The sequence below is a fragment of the Schistocerca gregaria genome, chromosome X (genome assembly GCF_023897955.1).
Source record: "Schistocerca gregaria isolate iqSchGreg1 chromosome X, iqSchGreg1.2, whole genome shotgun sequence".
Lineage (NCBI taxonomy): Eukaryota > Metazoa > Arthropoda > Insecta > Orthoptera > Acrididae > Schistocerca > Schistocerca gregaria.
The window spans coordinates 150,456,069-150,480,675 of record NC_064931.1 but is presented as its reverse complement, the minus strand read 5'-3'; the positions used below and the strand labels follow the sequence as shown (position 1 = coordinate 150,480,675).

The 24,607-nt window shown below is 38.8% G+C and overlaps 1 protein-coding gene across 6 annotated transcripts in view; it reads right to left on the bottom strand.

Moving 5' to 3' along the window:
- Nucleotides 1-24,607, bottom strand: part of LOC126298839 (ubiquitin carboxyl-terminal hydrolase 15-like) — a 157,545-nt gene that overhangs the window by 33,961 nt on the left and 98,977 nt on the right. For all 6 annotated transcript variants that reach the window (XM_049990325.1, XM_049990322.1, XM_049990323.1 and 3 more), the window contains exon 12: nucleotides 14,710-14,957. In XM_049990325.1, the coding sequence (XP_049846282.1) occupies nucleotides 14,710-14,957 (248 nt within the window). The remainder of the gene's footprint in view (nucleotides 1-14,709; nucleotides 14,958-24,607) is intronic.

Genomic DNA, 24,607 nt, shown 5'->3' with positions numbered 1-24,607 from the left:
ATGTGAGAGTTCAGGGATATGTAGCTCACCTACAAAGAACACAGTGTACAGAACGCTTGATAAAACCATTCTTGCACACAACTTGAGTGTTTGGCAACCCCTCCAGATCAGACTACAAATATACACTGAAGCAGCTCACAGAGTTGGGGCTAGATAGTTACTGGCCAGTTCAATCAGCATTATGGAAATGCTTTATGTATTAAATGGGAATCCTTGGTTGAATTCATCCAATATTTTAGCAAACAGCTATGACGAAGTTTAGAGATGCAGCATTTGCAACAGACTAGGGAATGATTCCATACCCTCCAACATTTTCACATATGTAAGGGCTCTAAGGATAAAATAAGGGAGTTAAGAGCTTGCAAAGAAGTATACATGCAATAATTTTTCTCCTCACTCCATTTGCGAGTGGAACATAAAAGGGAATTACCACCAATGGGACAAAGTACCAACCCTTATGCATGTACAGTGGCTTCAGGATGATGACGACTACTACTACTACTACTACTACTACTACTACTACTACTATTATTATTATTATTATTATTATTATTATTATTATTATTATTATTATTATTATTTTGATACAGGGCACTGCACAGATACCCAAAATATGCTGGACTGAAAACGGCACAACACATACTTCACAGAGTGGTGGATCCTCTTGTGGGAGGAGGAAACTGTGTATTAAAGGGGTATGTCCAATGTGCAGTCTGGTGAGCAGCACTTCCTCCCACTGGTGAGGGTGGCATGAAGTCCACCATGCCAGTGTGGTCAATTTGAGTAACAGCTGTTTGTTTTCCACCATCTCCAACTATTCAGTTTCCCGCTGATGCATAATTTGTCTCTCAGATAATGAGGTGATGGCGCGAAAGGGGATGGCACATTGATATACACCACCATCCCAACATCTTAATTTGGCTGCTTTCTCAGCTACGTCACTTCCCTGTATCCTGGGGTGCCCAGGTACCTAGCAAAAGATTACCTCCTTGCCATGGTATTGGAGCCACTGTATACAGTCGTAGATGAGCTGAATCAAGTAGTCTACTGCGTACATTTTATGGACAGCTTGTAGCACACCAAGCAAGTCTGAACACACGAGAAACCTTGTACTGTGATGCCTTTGAATCCACTCCAGTGTGATTATCATGCTGCATAAGTCTGCATCATAATTTGTAAATTGTTCCAGAAGATGCGCTTTAAAAATGCTATCAGGGAAAACAGTTAACAACCTAGATATTCCTTTGCTGCTATCACTCTGTATAAACAACAATAAAACTGTGGTACATACTTAAAATTCAATAAAATACAGTTGTTGGGCATCTGAACACACCAAGGCACCAATTTGTCCCATACTTAGCTGTATATTCGGAGGTCTGACATATCCAGATTAAAGAAACAGTCAGTAGCACATATCTCAAATGATTTAGTCACATGGGAGCAATTGTTGAACAGCAGCTCAATGTTAGGGTGACTGCCACACTAAATGCCAATGATTGAGGCAATGCTGAGTTTTTCAGTGCCAGTTGAGCCAAGAGGTTCTGCCAAATCTAGAGTGGTGTTCAGCAGCCACTACACACAGACTTTGCAGTGGACTGATCTGAAAGGCTCCAGTCAATATCCAAATGCCTTCATGGTGCCTCTGGCATTTGAGGAAGCAGACAAAGTGGTGCCTAACCATGTGATCAAGAGTCTTACCCGCACAACTGGTAAGGGCTACACTCCACTAACTATTAGGACTGGCATTATCCTTGCCTATTTTCCATACAGAAATTAATATTGCTTCCTTCCAAGTGACTCTGTACTGTCAATCATACCAGATCTGATTTAAACAAGATAGGAGCTTGCCTTTGGCTCCACGGCACAGATCACAGAGTATGACACAATGAATCTGATAGGGTCCTTGAGCAGTGTCTGGCTGCAGCAGAGGTAATTCAAATTCCCACATGGAGAGTGGAACATTGTAGATCTCATTACACAAAAAAGCAGAGTCTCCTCATCTTCACTGTCCTATGGGACATCTGAAACCCAGGAGTCTGTCCAGATGATGCGGTGATGGTAAAAAAGTGTTTAGCTAAAACCTAAGCCATGTCTTTAGATGCAGCCACCACTCCAAGTCTCTACAAGGCCATATAGGGGGGTGTACCCTTGCCTGAAATTTGGCTGATTGGGTCCCAAACTAATGCCGTGAAAGTGGACCAACCAATGGAAGTAGTGAATTCCTTTCAGGAGTTCCTCTTCTGTTCTTTTATCTCTTGCCTTGCTTGTGCTCTCACAGTTCTGAAGTCACAAAGGTTTTCTGTAGTTGCATGGTGTTTGAACTGCTGCAAAGCCACACACCTGGCTCTGATTGCTGAATGACATTCATCATTGAAGCAAGGGACAGGCCATCATATACAGATGTTGCTACACTGGGTGAATGAAATTGATGACAGCCTGTTAGGTCACACATGTGGTATGGTTCATCATCTCCTAGGTACATTCCTATTGTTCAAAGAAGGGCTACTGACTTTATCGCAATCAATTTGCACTTGGAAGCATCCATCTTCGTGGTATCCTGTCAACCACTGTGAGTCAGTATGTGAATCCATATCGGAAAGTTGTTGATGTAATGCAAATCTGTGGCCACTTCTCACTGAACTGCATCTGCAATAGCTGGGGAGCAAAAACGAATGTTAATGATTGTAGATGACCTTGTAGTTGTAGAAAAGTGTGTTATCTGACCAGAGTTCATATGGCAGATACTATCTAAATGGACAGTTCTGTTGGTTCATCTGCCCACTGCAACTGCTCGTATAGCTGTGGTAAGAGGGACAGGAGAGAAATGGCATCTGTCTTCAATGAAAACAGCCACTTCAATGTTAGCCCTGTCTCCAGTAACATCACCCTTCCTATAGGTGTAGTAACCCCCTATTGTAGGCATGTCAGTGACTTTGAAATGAGGTTCTTGAAGCAGATGCACAATGGTCTCTCCTGAGCTGGGAGCTGTAATTCTGCCAAATTCAATTGGTACCCATTTAAGTTCTACTGCACTGTGGGAACCATTGATCAGCGAAGGTTGTCCTTTTCCTTGTTCCTCCAAGGCAGCAGTGATTTACCTGAGAGGTCAGGTGGAACATTAGATGGTGCTCAGCTCTCCAGTTCCTCAATGTGAATAAAAGTATTCTTGACAGTAAAACCATCATCAGAAAGGGAGAGTGCTCACCAATCCAAAGGTTTTGCTGCCGTTCGCTTTCACTTTGAATGACTTTTTGTGTGACTTTCTTACTTATAGGAGTTTCTTGCACAGGCAGAGACGATGGTTTAGTGAGTTTATCATAGTGTGCTGCAGTTTGTGGCTATGGTTCCAAGACCAACATCAATGGCTTCTGAATGATTTCGGATTCTGCTGTAGCTTTTCCTCCCCACAAGTACACTGACAAGTGCAACTACTGACACTTGCATCTCTAACCTTGCTTTGCGTGGAGGTATCACATTTGGCAACTGGCTTCTTGAGGGCTGAAGTAAAAGAAGTAGCAAACACTGGAAGTTGCATAGCTTTGAAAGCTTTTTTAGCTTACCCTAGGGTATGTCTCTCTTAACTTTCAACTCCTGAAGTTTCCATTTCTCATTATAAACTCTTCACTTCCTAGACCATACTGGGTAATCCTTGAGCAGCTTATAAATTTTGGAGAAAGTGTACGAGAGTTGCCCAATTTGTGAACTGAACTTTCAAAATAAGGTATTTGACCACTTTCTGGAAATCATCTTACATGATAATTATGTAATTTTATGCTCAGCACATGCTGTTTTCCTAGTGACTCAGTATTTCAAAGAAATGAAACAAGAAAGATAGAAAGAAAGAAAGAAAGAAAGAACTGAAATGAAATTCAAATAATTTGAAAGCCTGCGAGAATGTTGCATTTGAGTTACATGATGCCAGTGACATCACTGGCTAGCACGCTGCTCCTCTTGTCACAAAGCTCATTTACAGCGATTTCTTGTTTTGAAATTTATGATTTCGAAAATAGATTGCAATTCGTTCCTAAAAAGTTGTATTTTGAGTGTTCCAAAGAATGAGAAGATGTATAAAATGTGGTTCCAACTTACTTGTAGAGATCCAAATGAGATAGTGGTCATGTGAGTTTGTTTTTGTGAGGATCATTCTGATGTAAGTGAACACTCCATATGAACACAATGTCACATGCAGTATAATAGGTAACATGCTGGACTTTCAACACAACATTCGTAAGATCAATCCTCATTCAGTTTGTTCTCTCTCTCTCTCTTTTAGTATGTATTTTCATTTATTAACTTCCTTTTACACGTAATGAATTTGTGATGAGTCACAAGGATGGTGTTAAGAAACTTTATTTCATGCCTTACACAGTTCTTATTCTGGAGATTCTGAGAAATCATTTAATAAGTTAAGAGCACGATTCTTTCCAAACAAGTCATTGAAGATAATAATTTTCCACTTCCAAGTGTCTCTACTGAGCCTGTTGTAAAGCTGTACGATTCTGACAAAGAGAGAAATCGAGCACTGCTTCAAACCTATGAGGAATTGTCGTAAGACCAGCGCATTATGATAAAATGAAAATTAGTCTCGCTTAAGCACTTTTAATTCATAGTGTTTCAGTAACAGTTACACATACAGTAGAACAACAGATACTTTAAGTCCTGCTGCACTGACTGCGTATTTTTATAGACAAAATTTTCCAGTGGTTTAAATTAATGACCTGGAGGAACAGTAAAACTGCAATATGTAAAGATGTTGAATGAAAATGTAATGGTGCTCTGCAGTTTCCCATGTGTTATTACACTGACTGAAAATTTTAAAATTGAAAAAAAGGGCACCTGGAGAACAGTATTGGTTCTGGCAATAATGACAGCAATTAACAATCAGAATTATCTTCTGAGTGAAAAATTTTCCACTGTGTTTTATTCTGCAAGCTTCCACAAGCTGCCCTAGAAAAGCTTTCCAGCATGGTCCGAGCAAATAATTCAGTTCCTGAGTCCCTCAGCTGCAAGACAATTCAGTGACTAGAATGAAATTTTCACTCTACAGCGGAGTGTGCATTGGTATGAAACTTCCTGGCAGATTAAAACTGTGTGCCGGACTGAGACTCGAACTCAGGACCTTTGCCTTTCGCAGGCAAGTGCTCTACTGACTGAGCTACCCCAGCACAACTCACACCCCATCCTCAGAGCTTTAATTCTGCCAGTACCTCATCTCCTACCTTCCAAACTTCACAGAAGCTCTCCTGCGAACCTTGCAGAACTAGCACTCCTGGAAGAAAGGATATTGCGGAGACATGGCTTAGCCACAGCCTTGTGGTTGTTTCTAGAATGAAATTTTCACTCTACAGCGGAGTGTGCGCTGATATGAGGTACTGGCGGAATTAAAGCTTTGAGGATGGGGCGTGAGTCGTGCTTGGGTAGCTCAGTCGGTAGAGCACTTGCCCGCGAAAGGCAAAGTTCCCGAGTTCGAGTCTCTGTCCGGCACACAGTTTTAATCTGCCAGGAAGTTTCAATTCAGTGACTTATTAATGTGTCACAGTCCTTCTGTGCCAGTCACCATGCAATGCAGTTTTCACATTTCTTATTCCTTGAACATAAAAATAGTGGTTGGAGACCATAAGTGCGTCAGAGTTTTTGGGATGTTTCCACAATCGGCATTCACAAAATTCCTTTCCATTGTTACACTGAAGTTGTAAATATGTTTTCCATCACCAAATAACTCAAATGTTTGCAAAAAAAGTATGGAAAACACTAGTAACTTTGGCTAACAGTCCTATAAGACACATATAGCTTCGTCCTATTCCTAGCCTGTTATGTCACCAAAGATTCAGATAACAACAGCGCAGTTTCAATCACATGACCAAATCTTGAAATTTAATTGCTTTTAAGCTTTAATTGCACAAAAATAACACGTTTTGTGAGAATATTGACTGAAAATGCTATTTGAATGTTACAATCATTCAGAATAACAACAATAAAAACCATATTTTTAACAAATAAAAAGAGCCTGTTTTCACATGTAGCAGTGTGACTAAATCTTTTGACACCTTTAAGACGGATACAGCCTGCGTGTATATGTTCAGGTAATTCTGGAAGCAGCACACGAAAGATGATTTCAGTTAGGTTATATGCTAATGATGCAAAGGTAAAGCAATCAGATCAAAGCATGCCACAGCTATCTAGGTGCAGACATTGATAGTGACCATGCACTTGTATTAGCCAAGTGTAACATATAAATTTAAAAGAACCAAGAGCTTTATCACAAAGATCTGGAGAGTAGAATGATTGAAAGAAGAAGCAATAAATATGGATATTGAAGACAGAACCAATAAAATAGCTAGTGGAAATGATGAGCTAGTGCACTGGAATACTATCAAGATGGGGATAATAGAAGCAACAAATGGGGCTTTAGGAAAACGAAAACTGAAACCCAGAAAACTTTGGATGACAGAAGAAATACTACATTTAATTGAAGAAAGCAACAAGCTTAAGGAGGAAATCAATGTGGACGACTACAAAAGAATTAAAAGTCAAATTACAATCAAATGCAGAGGAGAAAAAGGTAAATGGACCAAAAGTGTTGCAAAGGCACAGAAGACGATCAGAAATAGGGAACACAGGACCAAGTTTATAAGAAAAGCAGAACGCTTCAGTACAAAACTAGAACAGCAGCAGCAGTAGTAGTAGTAGTAGTAAAAAATGAAGAGTGAATATTACTGATAGACTATGATGAGATATGTGCTCATTGGGACAAATACATAGAAGACCAGTATCATGATAAGAGCTTCACGAATGAAAGTAACCTGAAGACATCAATGAGTGAGAAAGAGAAGTTCAGGGTCCTCCAATCATGAGACATTAGTTTGAACATGCCCTTTGAGGCTTCAGAGAAGGAAAAGCAACTGGTGTTTATGACATTCCTGCAGAATTGCTGAAGGAAATGATGTAAGCAACACGGAAGACCACTTATTCAGAGCAACAAAAAGACTACTACAAAAAAGGAATAATGCCACAAGACTTCAGACAGTGCAGGACCATTCGTACCGCAAATAGGAAAGGCAACTGACTGCACTAATTATTGAACACAGCTAATGCTATCACATGCCTCCAAAATACTAATTAATATAATTAAAAACATGATAAAAGGAAAAGTAGATAAGTATATTGGAGAGGACCAGTTTGGATTTAGAGAACAAGAGAAGCAATTTTGGCCTTGAGAGTGCTATTGGAGAGAAGGCTAGATATATAGAACAACTCACCTTACCTTCACTATCTTAGAAGAAGCTTTTGACAATGTGAACTGGCAGCTACTCTTTACAAGTATGGAAAAAAAGGACTTGACTGGAAGGATACAAGAATGACTAATTATCTGGATGAGAACCTAAGCACAAAAATGAACATCAATAAAATAGAGGAAGAGGTCAAGATTAGAAAAAGAGTTACACAAGGATGTCCCCCAATCCAGATATTTATTTAACTTCTTCACTGAGGAAGCTATTCAAATCATGAAGGAGAAGACAAAGGGAATAAAAGCCAATGTTAAAAGGATTGTATTATATTTGCTGATGACATTATGATAGTTGCAGACTCTGAGAAAACTGGAGACAAAAGTAATGGTAGTTTGGAAAAGTATGGGAGAAATTAAAAACAATATACAATCGATGAATTCAGAACTGAGCACGTGAAACAATTTTGTTATCTCAGTAGTAAAATCACAGAGGACAATAGATGCTTAATGGAAGTGAATAGTATTTGCAAAGCAGGCATTTATGACTAAGAAAACATTTTAACCAGCAAACATATGAACATAGATGTCAGAAAAGCCTTTGTAAAATCATTTGCATGGAGTACACTCAGAGAAGGGGAAGTTGGACTCTGCGTAAACTGGAAAGGAATCGAGTTGAAGCTGCTGAAATGTGAATATAAAATAAAATGACAAGAATGGGCTGACGGAAAGAAAAACCAGGTTGGAAGGCTTAAGGGGGTGAACAAAAAAGAGGAAGAATGTTAACACTTAGAAGCTAACGCCCATAGAAATATGGGTGCACCTGACCAGCCTGAAAATCTGATGCTCGTGATTTTACGGGTGCGTATGCTCGATCTTCCCCTTCCTTCCTTTAAATGTTCGTAGGGCCCCCAATGGTCTGGGAGGCATGACGGTGCGGGCATGCTGGACAAGGGAGACCCACTTTTTTTTTTGTGAGGCTTTGCGAGAGGAAATATTCTGCCGCGTGCAGGCTCAGTTGTGTCGTCATGGGGAAGTGTGGTTTGACGGATGATGAAGTCGCTCGTGAGTTATCGCGTCAGTTTGAAGAAACTGATATTGATTTTTCGGAGGATGATGATTTGCTTGATTCTGATGATGACATAGACTATATTCAAGAAGAAGAGTCTGAGTCTTCTGGTAAGGAATGAAGATAACAGAACACACATTATTTTTATTCAGAGTTCAATTGAAAGAGCTTTCAATGCGTAACTACTGTAGTAAGTGATTTTATTTGCAAATACTAGTTCTATGGTAGATTCAGACGAGGAGAGCGAAAGTCAAAGTTCTTCACAAGCATGTACTGCCATTGTTACTACTGATACCACACTTGAAGCGTGTGGGCGACCAAGGGTGAGTGTGAGAACTTTGCGCCGACCGATTCTGAAGAAGGCTGGACGACTACTGATCATGTGCCAAATATCTATCCATTCTCAGAACACTCTGGAACAACAAATCATAAGGAAATTATAAAGCACAAATTCCCTTTCCCCTACCAGCTCGGTATCAAAGTGGAAAGGAGTTACTCTCATAGAAATAAGAAAGTTTATGGCAATTGTAGTCCATATGTGTGTACGTGAGAGACCCCATATATGAGAGCACTGGTCCAAAAATCCTGTTGTGTCATCTAATTTCTGTCGAAACATCCTGAGCCACGACAGGTTTCTTTCTATTTAGAGAAACTTTCACATCAGTGACAATTCAGTTGCTAAGAAAAAAGGAGAAGCTGGCTATGACCCACTGCACAAGGTGAGACCCCTCCTGAATATTGTGTCTGCTAATTTCCAGCGCGCATACACACACTCTCAAAACATTACATTGCATGTGCATATTTTGTGGCCATGTGTATTTCCAGCAGTACATGCCACAGAAGCCAAATAAATATGGTATAAAACTGTACATGTTGTCAGAGACATGTTATGTCTGGAATTTTTCTGTTTATGCAGGTGAGAGGTCTGACACAGTGACACTCGTAAAGACATTGCTTGGGAACCTGTCAGGATAAGGTTACACTTTGTTTACAGAAAGATACTACACCAATCCAGTCCTTGCTTCAGAACTGGAAGCTGCAAAACTGGTCTTGCGGGAGCTACAAGAAAATCTAGACAGGGATTACTTTCTGTTATAAAAGATCTGAAACTTCAGCTAGGTGAACTAATTTTTAGGCGCAAAGGAAATATCTTGGCATTCTGTTGGAGAAATGTGCACATGATGAGTACAAGGCACACTGCTGAGATTGTGATGTTTATTGATAAGAGAGACAGAGGGAAGTCAAAACCAGCCTGTGTGGTGGACTATAATAAAAACAAGTTGTGTTGACTTATCAGACCAATGACTATCATACAGGGCTTTTGAGCATCGAACTGTGAAGTCATGATAAATTCAAGTATATTGTACAACAAGGTAACCGGAAAATGCCTCACAACATCACAGTTTATGACAACTATCTTTGCAGGTCTCGCAGACACCAGAAATCTCGAACCATTTTCTGTAAAACATCGAGACAGAAATAGCCAAGAAACAGAAGCAAAAACAATGTGTAATGTGTTCTCTGGGATGCAAAAAGCTTACTGGGAAAGTGTGGCACAAAGACACAAGCTACCAGTGTAGTGAATGCACATTAGTATTGTGCAAACTACCCTGTTTCAACATTTATCATACAAAGACCAAAATTGCATCTTAAAATAAAGACTAAGGAGGTTACTGTATATAAAACAAGCAGTATAAATAATTATTGAAATTCTTGTTTAAAATAATGTAGTTTTCCTTCCGAGTATTAAGTGCATATATCCTTGACCAATTTTTCCTCTTTTCAAAAACAATGCTATAATTGAAAGTTTCATGAAAGCATATATTAATTAAAAGAACGAAGTATTATACATAGCTTCAAACGATAAAAGTTCAGGATTTTCAATAAGGGTAATGTCATTACTATAACAAAAACCATTTAAGAGTTGTTGTAAATTAAAATACGCTAAAAACAGCTAGGCCTTGTGGTAGAGCTTCATGCGCTATGGCTCGGGGCCCCAAATGTTAAAGCAAATATAGAAAACAGAAAAATAAAGTTTATTGGACATGTCATCAGACACAGCACCTTCATCATTAATATTCTGAAAGGAAAGTGCTGGGAAAGAAAGGACAAGGATAGCCTAGAATGAAGTAGCTGTAAGGCATCAAGAAGAGGGCAGGATGTGACAGTTACTAACATGAACAGCCAATGACAGAAGAGAGTGGTTACATCGACAAGACATTAGCCTTTAGAATCTGTATGAATGTAATTCTGGAATGCTGAAAATTAGAATAAAAAAAGCAGTTGGTTCCAATGTGCCATTGATTCTCCTCATATAGTTGAGAACTTCCATGACACCCACATTTTTCCATTCTTCACATAACTACTCAGGGTCCAGCTTCACTACAACGGAGTAGGTAACAATGCCTTTACAGAAGTTAAAGGTGTCATGCACCTCAGCCACAACAGGGTGATCAGGGAACACCTTGTATCCCAGAAGCTTAGATACATACTTATTGTGACGTGGCAGTTTCAATTACAAATGTTTTGTTACAGTCATTTAATACTTCCTCCAGACCCCAGCAATAAACTTTGTGAATACAGAAAGGACTTCTCAAAGGCTCCCTATGCTCTCTTTTTTATGATAAAAGTGTTATGGATGACTAGCATGCCGTTACTGTAATTCGCAGACTACTACTCGGACTGAAAAACCAACCAAACTTTCTTTTGTTCAGTGGGTGCAGATACTAGCTGACAGTACACCCGTCACTTCAGGAGCACATGTGAACTGAGTCTGTTCCATAGGGATCCCACAAGCCGTTAGAGAAACAAATATCGACTCGGGCATATACCTGCGTGCTTGAGCAAGCCTTGTGCAACTGGGAGGGGGTTGAGAGGAGGGGAGCAGTTGGCCCAGAGCTTGCCCACTTGAGATTATTTTACTTCAGCAGCCATTCACTCTATCAGCACAAAGCACACATTGAGGTTGAATTTTTTTTTTTTTTTTTTTTTTTAATACAGGTGTGCATCTTTCTCGCAGACCAGGCTGCAAAGCCTAGGCCCCAAATCTCTGAAACACACAATGCTCCATTGCTGTGTCTAACAATGGTCCCTGAAGCATGTGCAGAATTTATGGCAGCACCAGCTGCAGAAGTACTAGTACTGCTGCTGCTGCTGCTGCTGCTGCTGCTGCTGCTACATGCCTGTCCAGCTTGGGTGGCCTTGCCAGTAATAGGCTACTGCTGGCATAGTCCTCAGTGTCACTGACGTACACATATCCTCCCATCGAGCACTGAAGGTACCTACAATAAGGCGGTGTTCCCAGGGAGGGAGTGGCTTCTGGAGTAGATATGTAGTGGATCGGTGCATAAGATCATAGCATTTTCTTGTAAGTTTAATAAAAACACTAGACACACACAACAGAGTTTATATACATCAATAATATATTCCCCTTCACTATTTACAACAGTCTGCCAAGACTGGGGTAACTTTTTGATTGCTCAACTGTACAAATCAAAACAATGGCTGCAATCAAGTTCTTGCTAACACTATTTTCGTAGTTTATGTAAAACTTTTAAAAATATATGACCCTTCCACGATTCGAACATGTAAACTCTTAAACAGCAGCTGAATGCACTATCTGTTGTGCGACGCAATGCCTACCAGATGCAGTACCTCTGCTGAGTGCTTTCTACAAAGGAAATCAGCACTAAGTTTTGCCAAGGATAATTCTGTTGTCCTGTGGGTCATAGCTCATGACTGATAATCAACAATCTATTTAAAATATATGGACACATTTGCGAAAATTGTAGAATTCCTTAGTTTTGAGCGATTTTAATGGTGCTCCAGAATGCAGCGAAAAGAATGCCTGTCATTGCACATATCACCGCTGGGAGCATAAACGCATCAACTTTCGCAAGGCCTCCACTCTCAGTGTTCACAAAATTTCTTCCCATTGTTACTTAAAAGGTGTAATCGCATTTTCCATCATTAAATCACTAAACTGTTTGAAGTAAAAGTGCATAAAAACCTGGTAACTTTGGCTAAAGCTCCTAAGACGCATGTATGACTGTCTTATTGCTAGCCTATGGCATCATCAGAGTACCAGCCAATAACAGACTGTTTTCGATCACATGACCAAGTCTTGATATTTAATGATTTTTTAAGCTTTAATTACATAAAAATAACAGATATTTTGTGAGAATATTGACCATAAATGCTATTTAAATGTTATACTCAATCTGAACAATATTTTTAACACAGAAAAATAGTCTATTGCACCAGCTGCCTGTAGGCACAGAGGATGACCTCAAAAGCAAAGCAACGGGAGTCACTGGTGCCAATATAAGCCACAACTTTAACACCTAAAATTTGAGCTCTCAGTGACTAACAAACCCCTAACCCGGTGTGCCTGCCTGGACCCTGCTGAAGAAGCAGCCACATGTCCACTTGTTCTGAACTATAGATAAAAATCTTGAAATCTTGAGAACAGCTCATGATAGGAAGCACTGTGCCTGAGGCATCAATAACTAGATATACAGTGACACACACACGAATGGTGACATAAGGGACGATAACTATTCACTGTATAGAGAGTGTTCTCTCTCATTCCCTCTCTCTCTCTCTCTCTCTCTCTCTCTCTCTCTCTCTCTCTCTCTCTCTCTCTCTCTCTCACACACACACACACACCATGTCCCATTAAACAATTACAAAGTGATGGATAGTTTATTGCCTTAATGAATGTGCATCTACCTATGTTATACTGTATGTGAATAAATATTTGTATGTGACCTGCCATCAGATTTCATTAACTTCTGCCTGTATGGAATCATGGCAAATATACCACCAGAGATATACAGATACCACCATCAACATGAAAGGTATTCCACATATAAAATGGCATACCGCCTTATTCGGCCTTTTTAACACACATCTACCAATATGTGCTGCCATTAATCAGCCCAAGAAACTTTTCTATATCTTTCACAAAATTAAATTGTGGCATTCCCGCATCCATGTTAGTCATTATGTCCGGCAGATCACAGTCAACAAAGTATAGGTGGTTATTTTCTTCAATTAGGTGCTAATATAAACCTCTGCTGCTCTCTTCTTACCAGGAGCTTAATTTTTCAAAGGGAAAGGGCCTGTTTTCACACCCTAAGTGATTATGGAAATGTAAGTTTGACTGTGCCAATGACCTTGCACTGTTAACACCGGTTCCTGTCAGATCACCGAAGTTGAGTACTGTTGTGCTTAGCTTGCACTTTGATGTGTAACCGTCCAGTCTGCTGACTGCTGTTGGCAAAGCGGGGTGCACTCAGTCTTTGTGAGGCAAACTGAGAAGCTACTTGATTGAGGACCAGGCATCCAGTGATGCCTGTAGGCTGAGGATGACAAGGTGGTTGGTAAATACTGTTGGAGTCTTTCAAGACCGGTTCGGAAGGAGTTTAGTTTAGCTTTTAAGTTTGACTGTATGGACTTCAGAAAGTTATGTTCATCCCGAACAAAGACCATTGGATAACAAGAGTGTCACATTGTCAGAAGTGAGTAAATGTTCTGGGTCTCCTGCAAAAACAGTTCTGCTGCTGTATAGTTAAAATGTGCAACACTGTGTACGAATGAAACTTTCTCCAAACTCTAAGTACATGGGACAGTATGATTCTTGTGGGCAAAACATATAAAGTGCACACATACTCACCATGAAATTCTGGCTTTATATGGACCAAATGCAATGTTGTGTCCAGCCACAGTGAAATAGTGGCAAAAATTTGACCAAGGCAGAACATACATGGGTGATGCTGATTGGGAAGTCTGGATCTTGCACTATGTGATTTCCATCTTTTCAGCAAGCCGAAAGAACATCTGTGGTGGGTGTCAGGGTGGGGATGTGTGGTGGTGGTGGTGGTGGTGGTGGTGGTGGTAAGTTCCTAAGGGACAATGGACAACTCACACACCCATGCCTGAGGGAGGACTCGGGGGAGGGGGGAGGGGGTGAGGGGTTGGGGGAGGGGACTGGAGGGGGGGGGGCTTTCCTATGGTAGTTCCCTGACCAAGGAGAGGAAATGAACAATTTGTAGAACATTCAGGACAATTTTTACAGAAACTTGATGACTACGTTAAAAAATAGTCATGTATACATTCACTTTGAGGTACAGTGCAGCATTCAATAAAGGTTACTTAGCCTGCCATAATTATGTGTAGGTAACTTTTTGAAGTCTCCTCATAAACAAAGTACGATGGAGAGCTCACGAATAACACATCAATGAGGTGGCAGTAATAGCAACAATAAATGTGTTGTGAGAAAAACATTTAGTTTTCATACACCCTTCAGAAAGAAAATACTCAATCATTCACCATACTGAGCTAAATAAATATCACCCTAATTTTGCAACAAATATTTTTCAACTAAATTATGTTTGAAATTATCAGTACTTGCCTGAATTTGACTCCTCGTCAACACTGAGCCTATGAAGCCTGTTATCATTTTGTGACACCAAGAAAGGAGTTAACTTCTCAATTATGGCATCATATAACACAGCATGAGAAATCTGATCCTTTGGTAATGTCACAATTATAGGAATTCCAAATAGCTGACTAAAATTAAATGTTTGATTTGGGTTATATTCCCACATACAGACTGGAATCATTATCGAATTGGAATTGTTCCTATCTGGTACTTCATATCTGCAACATAACAGATTTAAATATTTTTAAGTATGAGTAAAATATTTTATTATCTACAGTACATCAAAATATACCGAATAACATAATCAAATATTATATTTCTTGCATCAATAAAAATACAATACTACTTCTTATTATTATTATAAAAAACAGCAAAGGTAAAAGAACACTATGATAAAAATATTGGTACCGTATCCACAATATATCCACCAAAAGCTATGAGTGTAAAGCAGTGACTTGGAAAACTCAAATGTGAATTAGAAAAGTGAAGCAGAAGCTAATGAAAAATGTAATTATATTATTTAAAAAAGTAATAAATAGATGTTATTTAATTACACAAATGACAGAATCAGTTATAACAGAATTTTGTATCTCTAATTTTGTCTAAGAGGTGGTGACAAATGAATTGTTCGTCAGATCATAAGTAGAAGTTCAGTCATGGTTCAGTTCTAATGATTTCATTTCTTTATTGTGGAATTCCATTTCTGTAAGGTTCTTTTGCGACACAACTTGAAGTAATTTCTGATATGCATTTTTCTTTTGTGTAACTCACTTATTATTTCACTTCCCGGAAGTACACACTTTTAACATAACTTCTGGACAGAATGCACAATTTATATTATACATAATATGAGGTGACATTATCTCCCATTTCCATATGCACTAACTGACAATTCATGACTGGCGGTCTGTGACATCTGCCTGGGCTCCACAACGACAATAAGCCGAGCTCAGCTCAGCTCAGAGATATACCTAGATTATTCAAAGACTTGTCGTAATTCATTCTTAATCCGTGACAGCACTGCTTCTTTCTGGCATCCTCACACTCAAGTTAAATACATCTATATGTTATTTCAGATTATTTCATTTAAGTAAGTATTTAATTTAAGTAATTAAAAGAAGTCTTGAATAGATAATTTGTCCTTCAGGTCCAGATAATTATTTCTTGTCACTGCAACCTACAGTCCCACTTCAAAAGCACACAAATAATAAGTTTCCACAGCTAAACGTATGAAAGGCAGTGAAAAGAAGGAAGGTTATGATAGAGTAACTGTATTTACTTTTCGTAAATCAACTGAAATGCACACTTTATAACAAAAATTTCATTCCTGATCAAAATTAGCTGTGCAATTTCCTGTTACCCACAAACTTGTCTGTAATGTGCTGCTAGAGAACTGCCGTGAAAATGAAACTACAGGATAGTTCCGTAAGTTTGTTCTTGATGCAGAAGATACACTTCAGGACTTTTTACTTGAAGTTCTAATGCCAAAGATAAATTAATGGTAGAAATATACCTACACTAAATACACCTTAACAAGCTGAAAATAAACTATGTTTCCCCTTAGTGATGCACATAATTTTCACTCAACTGTGGAATTTTTATAAAAGTAAGTCTACTCAAAAATGCCTGTTTTTCATAATGACAAATCTGTAAGTTTTCTTCTGTACTGAAGGTGTTGATTTCTTATCATGCAACAGTAAGTTCCATCCTCTCCTAGCTGTCAAAAAATGGCATCCTGTTTTTGCAGGAGACAGTGAAAATTGCTTTGAAATATCTAAGTTCAACTATCACTATACCATCTATAATTGTTGGAATAATAATTGGTCTATCCCTATGAAAAACTTAACATGTTCCAGTGGCACTATTTTAGTTCCTAATATGGTACAAGTTCATAGGTGAGTTTTGTAACTCACTTTTGACACTCCTAGTGGCATGTAGTGTCAAATCTTGCACACTGGACAGGTCCTACTGTCCAGTCTAATCCGCTTCCTGTTCGGAAATGCTGTAATTGCGATGGGTGCACCTTCCTGGTGCATCCGGTACTCTGTCCAGGGCATCAGATAAATGTGGGCCACCGTAGCGAATGGACACATGTCTTGAACGGAAAAGCACGCCTTGTGCACTTTGTAAGGTATTATGAGAATACACATATTTTGATATCAAAGGTTATGTTTTTGTAATTCATTTGAGTGGACAGAAGGGGAGGATAGTCAGTCCTGTACGGTAAACATACTAATGCAGGACCAGAGGCCCACAAGCAAACTACATACATGTTTTCACCTCCCTCTGTGTTCAGAGACATGTGTTTGCTGATGGTTAATGTGTCTTGTTGAACTCCAAACATGAGGAACACAAACACAGATGGTGCCAACCGTCATGTTTGTGAGGACACTTGCACCAGCCAAAACTTCACCACAAGCAGACGGTGTTGGCTACCATCTTCTGTGATGTCATCTCCTGCTCCTGTCGAAGCTTCAATATTGCAGGGCCATCTGCCAGTAGCCGTGACATCACTGCTGTTCCGCCCATGTCAACCACAACCAGGTAGGTCCAATTGCTGGCTGCCTGTTACCATCTGCCTATTCCCAAAATTGATTCTTGTGAGAGGACAAAATTGGCCATACAGGGAGGAGTCAAAAAGGCCACTGTGAGGGAGTTTTGTGCACACTGCAGACAGTGCTAGGCACTGAAATGCTGGGATCAAAACTAAGCAGTATGATGTTGATTAACATTGATTTTGAGTTGACTCAAGCACACCTGGAAATAAGGACAGGGTAGAATTCAAGGATTCCTTCACTGAAGCCAGATCAATGGGCAGAGCTAGAATTTTTTAAAAGAATGTAGTCACTGTATTCTGAAGAAAGCAACAGTACACAGACCTTAAAACTGCCACACAATATGTATTGTACCACATGCGTCAAAAATATTTGTGAGAGTACTTCACCAAAGAATGGAAGAGAAAATTGAAAGTTTGTGGCAAGGAAATATATGTTGCATTTGCAGTTTTGGAAAATGATTTTGATAATATGGAATAAAATGTTTTCTGTTCTTAGGTAATGTGGTGTCAGTTACAGAGGGAGAAGGGTAATTAACTCTCTTCATGTGAAGCAGAATGGGGTAGTCAGTGCTGAAAAAATGATAAATATTAACAGAACCTATAAAGGTATAGGGCAAGGTTGCTCATTGTCACCATATAAATTTGTACATAGATGAGGCAATTATGGAAATAATAGACTGTCTTGTGGGAGTAGCTTATCATGGCAGAAACAAGCAAGATAAAGTTTGCTGATAACATGGCAATAGGCGCGGCAACTGAAGAGAAATCAAGTTTGGTTCTTAATGAAATGGAGTATTTACTAACTGGTGGTTATAATATGCACATAAACACAGTAATGGCTGGCGATCATGTGCTAATCTGCAACAGTACACTGTAAATCATCACACTAAAATTATGTCACTTATTTTCAAATGCAATCCAAATGCCATTTCTCTTTGAATGCATGCTGGTATGCAAATAAAATGGACAAAAACATGTTTTGTAATGCGCTGCCCTCAGTTGCCTGAGACGGCAGTCACGTACGTGTGTGTGTGTGTGTGTGTGTGTATGTGTGGGGGGGGGGGGGTCTAATTTTTGACAAAGGTCTTACTGGCCGAAGGCTATACTTGTGACAGCCTTTTTTGTTGTGCCTATCTGTGACTCAGCACTTCCACTATATGGTGAGTGGCAACTTTCTTTTTCACAATATTGTTGACTATAAGATGAAGTATTTTCCCAAATTTTTCACTCAAAAAAATACAGGATTGTCTTATATTCACTGATTAAGCTATTGCTGCTGGGATCAATCTCCTTACATTGTTTAATGGATTAATATAGGGGTTGTTTTACATTTGCAGATGAAGCTTTGGCTATCTAGGTTTCATACAAATTTATTTTGAATAATCCTGAAGGGTAAAGCTCCGTAAATGAGACATGCATTTGAATTGGCTTGAGACTTCCTGATATGCTGAAGTGCTTTATACAGCATTGCCCTTGCTCGAACAATCATGTGACATTTGACTTGTGGTGCTGGTGCAAGAGATTCACGAGAAACTATGAACTAGCCACTACTACAAATCTAACACTCTGCTTAAAAACTGATAATTTTATGAAGCACAGGAGTATTTGAACAGGTTTACAATAAAAGTTCTCATTAATGTATGGATACCATATACATACGTTTATTCTGCTATTTAATTAAAGGTAACATTCAAAGACGAAAATCTTGTACTTCAAAAACCATTAGTTGATTCTGAGAAGTCAGTATTTTGCAGAGTTATGAGAAACTGTAATGATTTTCCAAGTGGACTGCAAATGACAAATTCGGTCACTGGTCACATATTAGAATATTGACGAAAAATGTTACAAGCTTTACAACAAGATTATGACAATCTAATGAAATGAGCAAGAAAATTAATCCAGAATTAAATGTCTAACAAATGAAAATACATCACATTAAATTGACTGCAACTGTTATCGCAAGAATAAATTACAGCATAAAGGCCTGTTGTGGAGATAGCACCAACAGATGTCACTAGATGGTGGGACAAGTGAAAGTTTGAGGATTGGACTGAATCACTGAATCATAAGTGTGAACTTTTATTTGTGTATTAGTTACTGTTGTTAAATAAGACCTGCAGCCTAAAATATATTGCCATCCACGTTCCACTGTTGCTCAAGTACAGCATTACAGAACGCGGAGGAACAGCGACACCAGCTTATCTGAGAATTGCGATGAGTGAGGGGGGAGGGGAGTATTGAGCAGACAGCAAATTTTGTCACTTACCAAACCATGAGACTGTATATTGGGTATTTTGGCTTTTTATGAACATGTGCCATGTTTGAATTGCACTTTGCCTGAATCCATTTGTACTCAGAATCAAACTGACTTTAAAATTTGACAAATTTTCCACAATAGCATACATTTCTGCAGGAGATGCTGAAAGTCTACATTGGGGCAGACAATCTGCTTGGAAGTAACAGACACTGTAACATTCACATGTCAGTATAGAAGCGCAATCCACTGTGATGTCAGGTCCCACAGTAACTAAAATTTCAGAAATTATATATTTGTGAAAATGAAGATGTGGTTTATAAGTTTCGCACATGTCCTGTTAGGATGACGATGATGATTAAAAATAGTGATACCACACACGACTGGATAAGTAAACAAAAAATTCAATTAAGATAAAAATTAGTTAAATCTTACATCAAAAAAGTTTGTAATTCTGATTAGTCAGACTGTTAAAAAATAAAAATTTTTCTAGGAGCCTCTGTTTTTTTAAAAAAAGAAAAAAATAGGCAGCTTATATTCAGGGTTGTCTTCTTTGTCTTCTTCTTGGGTAAATATGGTATAACCCAGGGTCAAATGTTGAAATGATTGTCATCTGCACAAAGTCAACTCAGAGGTGGGTGAGAGCAACGTGGTGAATTTTGTACATGATTTGCTAAAGGGGATCTTTTCCAGGAAGGAGAAAGTCAGAGTTAAAGAAATCGTTAGACCTACTCCAAACTTAAATTTAAAAAGAGGAAGGCATGGGATGGGGTTCACCGATTTTGCTCTAACTATGCAAATACGAGAATGTAGATGCCCCTTTCAAGTTCCTACAATATTTTGCCTGAATGGTTCATAGGTTAAAGTCAAATGCTCACTAAGTATTTACGAATAGAGTATGAGAGATTTTTTAAGCCACTCTGGATGTACTGATGTCATGGTGCAGTTGTCAAGAGCACTGATTGGCAATTCATCAGCTCAGGTTCCACCCCCCCCCCCCCCCCCCTACTACATCATTTTTGCCCTCTTTATTGCACTGTTAAACAATTAATTATAAAACATTTGAACAGTTCAATTTATATATGTAAACTCACGGTATTAAATTTATTTACAATTACTGCCTTTGTACGTAAGTGGTGAAACAAAACAAGTATATGAGGAAATTTAATATGGAAGTGTATGACAAGAGTTGGACTTGAAGGAGGAATGTTCACAATGCACTTTTTTGCTTTCCATGTTTTTTATTCAGGAACAGTGATGTATGGAGTACAGGGAAATGGAAGATCTAAGACATATTAATGCATTAACAAAAAACATAGCATAAATCATGAACATATAAAGAACATACTTGAACTCAGTGCATTAGGTGACGCTAATATCGCAACAATGTTAAATTGCACGAATCATGGTGACACAGTGAAACAATCTGTTTGTTTTTGTAATATTGTATCACACTGACAAAATTTTGCATGAGCTACCGCTGCATAAACAAAAGAAGGCTACAGTAATGACATTCACAGGAAGTGAACACACTGGATGGTTAAGTATTAAAGTTTGCCAAGAGACTCATGAAGAGGTGGATAAATTTTGCTATTTTTAAAGTAGAATGGATAATGAAGGAAGAGCTAACAAAGACATTGCAGCAAGGAAAGGACAGGTGCTTCGTATAAAAATAAACAGCTACTAAAATCTAAAAATATCAATCCTGAGACGAGAAAGTATTCATGAGACGCTATGTTTGAGTGTGAAATGTGGACAATAGGGAAGACTGAAATGAAATTCTTTCACAGTTTAGGCAAGGGACACAATTTTCCTATAGGTTTCTTTATCTGTCGACTGGCAGCTTTCACCAGCACTACATGCACAAGGACCGGGAAACACCAACACTCAACACCAAGGGATGGCATGCAAATGAGTAAACTCAATATAGCCCTTAATAGTGAACTTACTCTGACTTCCTCCATGCTTCACAGTAATGAGGCCTGCATATTGCAATCCATAGTGCTGGACAGGGCAAGACTATTTTACTGTAGATGACCCATTAGTTGAACTGCAATATGTGACTTAAATATAATGCATTCTAAACACTGCCCAATAATTCCTTTGGTTGTGTTATGATAGATAGAAATCCAAAACCTCCTACATATCATAGACAGCAAAAGTTGTGACCCAGCATGCAACAGATATTCATGTTCATACATTATGAGGATTTTTATAAAATGATGCTTTGCTGGTATAATTTGATGTTCCTTATTATACAATACCTCAGCATTCATTAACTTCCTTCCCACTCAAAAAATACCATCTGCATCAATAAATAAAAAGGAAGACAAGAATTGGCCTTTAACAAAGTGAACACACTACCATACTCACTATGTTGACCAGTGCCAAAGGCCCTTTTGATAGCATTTTGACATTCTTGTGAGGTAAGTGGTACAGTTATCCTGTATGCTTGTTGCAACCTAGTGTTTTTAGCAAACCTCAATGCACAGGCCAAAAACCTGTAAGTAATATTGACACAGCTATTCATCATCAAGTTTAATGACTGACACCAAGGATACTTGCACTTCCAGCCTGTCACTTTTTCTGTAGTAAGCAAAGGACAATTGAGGTCAGTGTTAGATACGCATGTGGGATCAGACCACCACTGAACAAGTGAGCTCAAAGATGCTGGATCAATAGCATGTTATAAGCAATTTGCACGAGTGTCTTCAGATTTGACATGTCTCCATTTGGGAACTGAACACAGTTACAGAATTTCAGAGACCATTGGCAATAAGTGTTTTCCTATGACCAGCATGACATTGCAGCCCACAATGAACTACAGTGGAGTCTGCTCACAGATGGATATCACTATTTTTTATTAAGTCTAAGGCATTAGTCACCTTACGAATGAGTTGAGCAACTAGCAGAGCACCATATATATAACTCCAGTCATGGGAGAGGTTATTGTTTGACAGAGGCTACGTGAGATTTGGTTGCAGCCAATGAGACTACAGCATTGTTATTAGGAAGAACCCGTCTAATGTATACACAAGTACCACATGCCAACTGCAAAGCATCACAAAAACCATGAATTTGCAATTTAATTTAGTGAGAGCAAGAAATGATCTTCCTGCCAATCGAAAGATGATTTAGTGAAATCAACTGCACATAAAGAGCATTCCGTTCATCAATCACATTGGCTGGAAGAACTTCATCCCAATCAAGGCTTGGTTGCCACAAGCACTGTACAAACAGCTTGCACCTTTTGACTGCTGAAGGCCCCCCACATGTTGCCAAGGTTGTTTCAAGTTCGCTACACAAGTTTCAATGGAAACGCCTTACATATCCTCTACACAGTCCCACTCTCTCCCCATGCGATTTCAATATTTTTTGGAGCCATGAAGAAAGACATATGCTTCGGACAAGGGTGTGCATGCCTGGGTACAATTATGGTTCTGCAAGCAACTGCAAAAATTTTTCCCTGAAGGTTTTACTTTTTCCTATCTGTCTCACTTTCATTTGACTGTCCCTTTTACATCAAGAGTGTGCGAATTCAGAGCTGCCTATTTCAATGTTTTGAATGTTTATATGTATGTATCTTTCCAATAATGAGTTTTCATAGTTAAAATAATATTTTTTGTTGTGAACAAGAATTGTTAGAGGTATCTAAATTGAGAACCTAAATTTATGTTACAAACTGAGAACATGAATCATATTTTTAAGTTTGAATGGAGGTGCAGTACTCAATGAGATCTATGTAATGAACTGAGTCTCAAGGTTATGACTTACTCTATTGTATTCCACAAGATCATCACTGGTATCTCAGAAAATTTTTAATAGGAATATAAAAAGGAGCAGTCTAGCTTTAGATAGGCACCCTCGCAATCTGAGTTACAAGGACAACAGAAAGTCAGTTCTATTAATAGACGGGAACAGCTACATAAATGAATGAGGACTTCAAGCCATCAATGTAACTGGAATGAGGGACATCACAGTATTATCACTGATTTCACCATCTATAGCTTCTTGTACCTCATACTAAGTCTTGCTTCATCACTTTGGTATAAAACCTTCTAACAGTGAGATTACAGCCAGTAAGGTAATGCCATATTTTTCAACTGCATAATGACATCTTATTTAACTCTTTTAGGATCACATACAACTCAGTGTTGAACACTGTGAAGGTCTTTGGTATGGAAACCTGAAGACATGATTAAGGGTATCACTGAGTAGCCAAAAGAGTCACACTGTTTTCACCCATGTGAACACACATTAAAATTTTGGTGCTCTCTGAAATATTATAAAATAAAGCTCTAATAATCATGTTTGTGGTGCTTTCTTCTCTGAAATTCAACCAATAAAAATCCTAGGCCTGTTAAGAAGCCAAAGTAGTGATTTATTCCATCCATTATGTAAAACATACATATACATACACCACATCCACTGCTGAAATACGTGTAACTCTACTACACACATACAGCCTTGTTGCTCACAGATGATTAAATATGTTCCATAGCCTGGCCACTAACAAAATAATATGTAGGTGGCTGTGGTACACTGTGCATTTCATATGCTCATCTCAACATGCGTAGTTGCCAACTGATGATGTGTGTCAGCTTGTTGACCTCAGTACAAAGGCTGGTAGTAGGATACATCCAATATTTTTCAAGTATACTATTCTGGCAGATCCTTCCACACACCACACATCTATAATCAAGCCAAGACCACAGAAAGAGTCTATAAAACTTCAGCAGATAGGTTCAGTCTGCTACCATTATCCCACACACCTTGCTGTTAAAATATTGAGTGCATTGAAGAATCACCTATTTTGCTCCCCCATATGTGACTCCCGCGTAAGCTACTAATAAAGTATGAGGTCCAGAAACCAAATTAAATATTCAAAATTTCAAACCATGTACCCTATTCTAAGTTTAGGAAAATCAAAAACAACAATAGGTATTGTTAAAAACATGGCACACAGACAATGTCAAAATCTTGAAGCCAGTTTTGAGTCCATTCCTCCAGCAGTCTATCACCAGTAGTAGCTAGAGAGAGAGAGAGAGGGGGAGAGA